The sequence below is a fragment of the Myotis brandtii genome, unplaced genomic scaffold (assembly GCF_000412655.1).
Source record: "Myotis brandtii unplaced genomic scaffold, ASM41265v1 scaffold1120, whole genome shotgun sequence".
Classification (NCBI taxonomy): Eukaryota; Metazoa; Chordata; class Mammalia; order Chiroptera; family Vespertilionidae; genus Myotis; species Myotis brandtii.
In genome coordinates, this window is record NW_005353839.1 from 36,548 (window position 1) to 44,263 (window position 7,716).

General features: G+C 53.2%; 1 protein-coding gene across 1 annotated transcript in view; it reads left to right on the forward strand.

The window, feature by feature from the left end:
* FMOD (fibromodulin) overlaps positions 1-2,896 on the forward strand; it is a 19,642-nt gene extending 16,746 nt beyond the window's left edge. Inside the window, exon 3 of the mRNA XM_005857756.2 lies at positions 1,128-2,896. Coding sequence (XP_005857818.1) covers positions 1,128-1,279 — 152 coding nt within the window. The 3' untranslated portion in view covers positions 1,280-2,896. The remainder of the gene's footprint in view (positions 1-1,127) is intronic.
* The last annotated feature ends 4,820 nt before the right edge of the window (positions 2,897-7,716 follow it).

Genomic DNA, 7,716 nt, shown 5'->3' on the forward strand with positions numbered 1-7,716 from the left:
TTCTGCTTTGGGGCTGGATTTTCTGTCTTCGTTTACATTGGCGGCAGCCTCACCTCATCTCCTCTTGGTCAGTTCTTAACAGAGACGGAAACCCATTGGTTGTATTAATTTAAAAACACGTTTTCCCCAGCCTGTGACGTCTCTATACTGTCTTCCTCGCAACCTTCATTTCATCTCCACAACGCCCTCCACCATCGCCCCTGGGAAGAATCAGAAAGCCTTCCTCCCACTCCTGCTGCCCAGCTTCAGGCCGGCAGAGCTCCCGACCATCGCGGCGAGCCGAGAGCGCCTCTGGTGGACACAGAAGTGAGCCCCACCCTGGCTCAGCCCGGCGTTTCGCCCTGGAGATGTACTGAGTGGGCCCTAACCTTGAACCAGACCCAGAACTATTGCACCTCTTAGGATTACGTGGTTTGAGGGGAGAGCTTTGAAAGGGGAACATTCTTTTGGAATTTAAAAGGAAGAGATAAACCATAGTCATATGAAATGCAGGAGGCGGGGGAATTGTGTACTTGGCTCCTGGGGTTCTTGGCAGCCTGGTTCGTCTGTCGTGTCCTTGAGCCTCAGCGCCTTGCTCACCCCTGGCAGTGCTGGGAGTGGAGGGGCACAGCCCCTCGGAGCCTGGCCCACAGAGGCGGTCTCTCCGCCCCGGAGCGCTCACGGTAATTTCCTGCCACTTTCTCTGTCTGCAAAGTGGCAGGAGATATTCCAGCTTTGAGTCCCTCCATTTGCCTTGTCTTTCATCTCAGAGCAATTGAGCAAAGCCCTCTCAAAGGCTATCCACACCTCTCGCTGCCAGGCTTGGTCTTTGATTTCCTCTGCTTCCCCTGCTGCACGCAGATGGGAAGGGATCAGGTCCTGGTGGGAAGAACACTCAAGGGCATTCCCGGGTCTGCAAAGTGCTGTCCAGGCTGGGCGTGGGTAGGAGGCTGGAGCGGCAGACACAGCCGAAGTCCCACTTTGCGCCCCCTAGTGGTCGGAGTCGGTATGGCTCCAACCCTAGAGCCCTCCTGGGCCACCCAGTCCAGCTCCAGCCCTGGCGTCAAGCAGCTTCCCAGGCCTCGCTGTGGACCCGGGACCCTGATCCGGGCTCCTCCCACCCACCTCCGCCCCTCTTGTCCCCGCAGAGTTCTCCATCAGCAGCTTCTGCACCGTGGTGGACGTCATAAACTTCTCAAAGCTGCAGGTGCTGCGCCTGGACGGAAACGAGATCCAGCGGAACGCCATGCCCGAGGACGCGCCCCTCTGCCTGCGCCAGGCCAGCCTCATCGAGATCTGAGTGGCCTGCCCCTGCGCGGGGCCCAAGCCCCGCCGCCCCACTGCATTTGGCTTGATGGTTTGGTTTGGCTTTTGCTGGAAGGTCTAGGACAGACCATGTGACAGCACTCCACGGGCTCCCCTCATGGCTTCTTCCCTGTAGGCAGGGCCAGGTGGGCCAGGGCACAGGCAGCTTTCCGCCGAGGTGCAGGCCCAAGCTCCCTTTCCCAGGACAGAGGTGGCGGCAGAGGGAGCAATACCCGCAGTCCCAGCGTCAGGAATCTCACTACCCTTAGCTTCTTCCCGAGGGTCTGGAGTCATGAGCTCTGCAGTTGCCTGGGCACAGCACATGAGCTATTTTCCCAACAATCCCCGACTCTGAGCAGCGCCTGCCCCCTCCCACGTGCGCGTGCGGGGCTGGTCATGCCACTCCCCTGGGCTGGCACTCACTGCTCCTCAGAATATACCTCTGTCCAAATGCCTCCCAGCTCCACCTCATCCCCTCAACTGGCCCCACAGACAGCTCTCTGGCCTCAGCCCCAGACAGGAGGCCTCAGGCCCTTGGCACCTGCTTGCCAGAGGACCCACCCTTGTGTCTGCAATTGGAAGGACACAAGAGTCACCTCTCTGCCTCCCTAACCTCACTCCTTGAAAGCCACCAGACTCAAGGTCACCATTATGATGACAATATTCAGGGCCCGATATGGGAGGAGACAACCAACCTTAGGCTTAGAAGTGTATGGGGCTCTTAAAACTGTACAGGGCAGGTAGATCGGACTTCAAAAGAGGAAGGTCAGGCGGAGCAGGCTGGATGAGGAGGCTGCCCAGCGGTCCCCTTCTTGCCCCACACTCTGCATGGCCAGCAGCTCCCTGCTTGGGTCTTATCCTCAGAGGAGAGACCAGCATGAGAAAGGGAGGTTGGCCCCTCCTCTTACCCATGCACGAAGGCCCACATCCTGGTGGGAGAGGCAGACTCCAGCCAGCCCTGGGCTTGCCTGCTGGCCCAAGGAGGTGGCTGGGGCTCACCTGTGTTCATTGATTTGTGCTGAGGCCATGGTTCTGCAGGACCAGCGCTGGCTGGGGATGCTCACTGGGTCGCTGAAGCCCAGGCCAGGCAGCCAGCTCCTTCCGGTGCTGAGCATAAAACCCTCTGCTTTTGCAGCTCTGACCTACACTCTCGTTACTGGAGGTTCCTGTTGCTTTATAGCTTGGCTGGAGAGCATTGCAGTCTCCCCATTTCTGAACGGTAATGTCGCCTGGAGCCTAGCCCTCCACCATGGGGATGGAGCCACCTGGGAAGCCCGGGGCAGGGACCCCTGGAAGAGAGAGAGCCTTAGCCTGGCCCCTGCCAGATGCCATTGTGTCCCTGATACTGTGTGAGTTTGGGAGCAGCTTCCCCAAGAAGCGAAGGAGGGATCCTTGGACTCTGTTCTTGGTCCCAGACCCTGAAATCCACAAAAGCCAAACAAACCAGCTCATTTCAACAAAGGAGCTCTGATGTGAGGGGCAAGGCTGCCCCCGCCCAGGCTCTTCAGAAAGCATCTGCATGTGAGCACCATCATGCCGCTATAAAGGATTCTTATTACAGGAAAAGCATGAGTGGTGGCTGACTGACCAATAAAGGTATTTTACTATTGCATCTGCAAGAATGGAGTCATTAAAGGCAGACACTTTAATCGGACCTAGTGGGGTCACATAAGCCTCAGACAGGAAGAGCCCACCTTCTCATCTATTCTGCTTGGGCAGATGTAGTTAAAGGCTTAAAAAACAAAACAAAACACCTGTATGAAATTTCTAGTAAGCATACTTTGTGCATTGGAAGTTCTTCTTGAAGTCTAACTTCAATCTCTCTAGCTACACATTTCCTTCCATTGGGTCCACCAGAGAGAAAGAACTGGCTTTTTTCAAGCATTCTGATGTTTTCCTCCTTCCTTCAGCCTCCCTTGTCAAGCCAGTAATTCTGGGTCCCAGGGGTCCTGAGTGTGGTTGTCTTAACCTCTCCTGCCCTCTAGTGGCAACTGTGCAGAACTGGGGGCAGTCAAGCACGGCAAAGCCCAACTGGGCCTGGAGGAGGAAAATAAGCATCCGCTCGCTCATTCATCCTCTCCACCCCCCACATTTCCTGAAAGCCTTTAAGTGCCAGATGTCGTGCTAGGTGCTTAGCAAATGTTATAAAGTCAAGAGGGCAGACTAGGATTGCAACTTTCTGGACAACCCACTGTTTCCCAATAGAGAAATAACTGATATTTATTGAGCATCCTATATAATGAAACCCTAATAGGCAAATCGACGGAACGACAGAGTGACTAATCACTATGATGCGCACTGACCACCAGGGGGCAAACGCTCAATGCTGGAGCTGCCTCCTGGTGGTCAGTGCACTCCCACAGGGGGAGCACCACTCAGCCAGAAGCCAGGCTCACGGTTGGAGAGGGCAGCGGTGGTGGCAGGAGCCTCTCCCTCCTCTGCAGTGCTAAGAACCCCTCGGGGGATTTCCAGCTGCGGGAGCAGGCCTAAGCCGGCAGGTGGACATCCCCCAAGGGGTCCCGGACTGCGAGAGGGCATGGGCTGGGCTGAGGGACCCCCTCAGTGCATGAATGTCATGCACCGAGCCTCTAGTTAATATATAATGTGAAATTCTGTGCCAAGTATGTTACCAATGTTATCACTCCATCTGAAGCCAGAGTAAACGACTTTGATTATAAATCTCTGGAGCAAGAATTGGGCAGGGATGTGAGTGTATATAGACCAGAAGGAAATTGTAGAGTCAGGCACAGGCCTCATTGCAAGGGCAGCACATTCAGCACATCCTGGGGGAGGTGAAGGCGTGGACACATAGGCTGGGATGCAGCCCAGCTGTGAGAAAGAACCCCCTGCCTCTACTTTTTAAAAAATTCTCACCCCCGGATGTTTAGGGAGAGGGGAGGGAGGGAGGAAGGGAGAGAGGGAAACAACAATTGGTTGTCTCTCATACACACCCCAACTGGGGATCAAACCTGCAACCCAGGTATGTGCCCTGACCAGGAAGCAAACCCGCAACCTTTTGGTGTAGGGCAGTGGTTGGCAAACCGTGGCTCTCGAGCCACATTCGGCTCTTTGGCCCCTTGAGTGTGGCTTTTCCACAAAATACCACGTGCGGGCGCGTACGTACAGTGCGATTGAAACTTCGTAGCCCATGCGCAGAAATTGGTTTTCGGCCTGGGCTAGTCTATTTTGAAGAAGTGGTGTTAGAAGAAGTGGGGGTATGTTCGCTGAGGTCCACCCCTCAGATTGAGGACATTTTTAGCAAAGGCCAGCTTAGGAGTACCCTAATTAAGTTAATAACAATGTACCTACTTATATAGTTTAAGTTTAAAAAATTTGGCTCTCAGAAGAAATTTCAATCGTTGTACTGTTGATATTTGGCTCTGTTGACTAATGAGTTTGCCGACCACTGGTGTAGGGGATGGTGCTCCAATCAGCTGAGCCACCCGACCAGAGCTCTGCTTCCATATTTTGTTTCTTAGCGGCTCCCATGAATATTACAACCGAGACAGAGCAGGGGGGAGAAAGGGAGCCGAGGCTGCCCTCCTGGCTGCACCCAGTGCCTCTCCCGAGGGTAGGGAGGGGGACTGACCGTCCCTCGGGCTCGGTTGGCTCTTTTCCTTTAGGCACCATCTGATCAGCACTTGCCATATGCTGGGTGCTTTCCTAGGTACCTCGTTAGCACTCCTAACCTCCCTGTGCCAGAGGTACTGTTACTTTCACTATTTCACAGACGGGGAAACTGAGGCACAAAGAGGCTGAGGTCACCCAGGAAGGAAGCCCCAAGGCCAGGATCTGACCCCGGGCCACCTGTCTCCCCGGCCTGTCAGTCTTGCTACCCTGTTTCTACTGTGTGATCCTGGGGGGCCCCGTGTCACTGGTGAAAGTAGGACCCCTGGGAGCATGTAGAGGCTTGGCAGTCATGGGTGTCACGGTGGAGGGAGGCCATCTGCCTTGATTTGTCGTGGACCTAACTCCATTCTGCTCGCATTCACAGGCCCTTTATGAGTTTTCCAATTGGCAGTCACTCTTCATGAATAAGTGCTTGCTGAGTGCCCTGGGCAGGCAGTGGGGATACTGCAGAGAACAAACAAACAGCCCTGCCCTGGTGCAGTGATCATCGATGAACAAAAACCACCTCAAGGAGAGCAGCTGTGAGCACAGACCTAGACGAGGATTATCCAGGAGCCTGGCCGGGCCTGGCCTGGAGGGTCAGGGGTTGAGATCAGACATGGAGGGAGAGTGTAGTTATCCAGAGGAGGTGATGGGGGGAGGGGGCCGGGCAGTCCAGCAGAGGTAAGAGCATGGATTAACACCCTGGTGCAGGCCAAGGCTTCGAGGCACTGAAAGACAGAGCAAAATGGATGGAGCAGAGGGAACAGGGAAGAGAATTTTAAGAGATGAGGCTAGAGTTGTAGGCAGGGGTGGGTTAAACCACCTGTTGCCTTTAGTCTCTCATTTCAGACACAAGTACCAAGGAATTTCACCAACATCCCCAACCCACTGTCCAAGGGCCTGTGTTGTATGCAGCCTCACAGTTCTACATTCCAACCACTAGTGGGCAGCATCTCACTTCGCACCGTCAGAGGCTTTCAGGAAAGTTAAAGACTTCAGTTTGTTCCCACATTCTCCCAAACCTGCTCCAATTACGCCCAGCCCCACTAGACCCTGACCAAAAATCAAGACCCCAGAAGGCAGGGTGTAAGCAGGGTCGTGACCTTGTATGCAGTGAATCTCTTTGGCAGTCTGGTGAAGCCAACGTCTACTCAAAACATTTTTAAAGGCATGAAATAAAACACATAGTTTTTACAAGAGAAACCAGTTACCTTTGACCCGCTGGGGTGGCTCAGTTGATTGAGCATCACCCAGTGCACCAAAGGTCGCTGGTTGGATTCCGGGTCAGGGCACATGCCCAGGTTTCCGGTTCAGCCCCTGGTTGGGGTGCATGTGGGAGGCAACCAATCAATGTTTCTCTCTCACATCAATGTCTCTCTCTCTCTCCCTCTGCTTTCCTCTCTCTTTGAAATCAATAAAAACATTAAATAAATAAATAAATAAATACCAATTACATTTAAATAGTTATAAAATATATAAATGTTTACATCGTATATATTTTTATTAATGAACTAAATAACAAGATCTAGCAACAAGTCTAATTAGCTATCGTCACTGTGAAGTGCCGATGAGCAGAAGTGGCGTTTCTAAGTATTTTCAATAACTAGTGTGATATGAAAATACCTGTGATTTCAGTTGGTGACGAAGCCTCGGGTACTAATACCGCCGTGGGCTGTTTCCTTCATAATTGACAGGAATGCTAGTTTTCAGTTAGCTGTGTGACAAATGAAAATACAGTGTCTTCTCATCCAAATTCACCAACTGCTCTCACTTAAGCCATGAAAAGACAGGCAGAACCTTCGATCATTGAGAAGAGGCGGGGAGAGGAGGCGAGTGTGGTCTTTTCCCTCTCTGAGTGCAGCTCAAACGCTCCACAAGTTTTAGCTCCCTGCAAAACACTGAGCCAGACAACGTGTCCCCAGCTGGTACATTTAGGATATGAAAGAATGAACGTAGAGCCCTGGCTGGTTTGGCTCAGTGGATAGAGTGTCGGCCTGCAGACCAAAGGGTTCCGGGTTTGATTCTAGTCAAGGGTACATGCCCGGGGTTGCGGGCTCGATCCCCAGTGGGGGGCATGCAGGAGGCAGCCAATCAATGATTCTCTCTCATCATTGATGTTCCTATCTCTCTCTCCCTCTCCCTTCTTCTCTAAAATCAATAAAAATATATTTAACTAAAAAAAAAACAAGAATGAACATAGAGCTCTCAGGGTACTTGCTATGGAGTTTGGTGGAGAGAATAATAACTAATATGCATTTTGCTTTAGCTGCTTACAAAACAGTTGCTTTTGAACCCATGACAGTTGGATGTAAGCGCCCAAGGAAGCATATGGACAAAATGCCTCTTTGTTCTTTCTGAAGAGGAAGGAATGCTGAGGGCGGGGTGGCCAGCAAAGCTGCAAGAGCAGCCCAGCACCTTCTCCCTGGGAGCCGGGAGCCACTTTTTTTATTCCTTCGCCCAGCCATTCATTCCACCGAGCTCTCGGGCACCGGGTCCGCAGCCAAAGTGTCATCAGGGCATGCCGTGTCCTGTGTAGACCTCCTCAAGCTCTCCCAGGAAGTGGTCTGCCTCGGACAGACGGATGGCAGCGCCCGCCACCTGCTGAGCCTCTAGGTGACCCCAGCCACCTCACCGCGCTGTGCCCAATGGAAGCAAACACATTGCTCAACCCCATGGCAGCCTGAGTTTCCAGAGCAGCCATCCTTCCTGGAAACCAGGCCATGCCCTGGGGACAGAGCCCACGTGTGGTTCAAGCAGGACCCACACAGAGACCGGCCAAGGCCTTGGCTTCCCCATGTAGTTCAGGGAGCAGAACCGGGC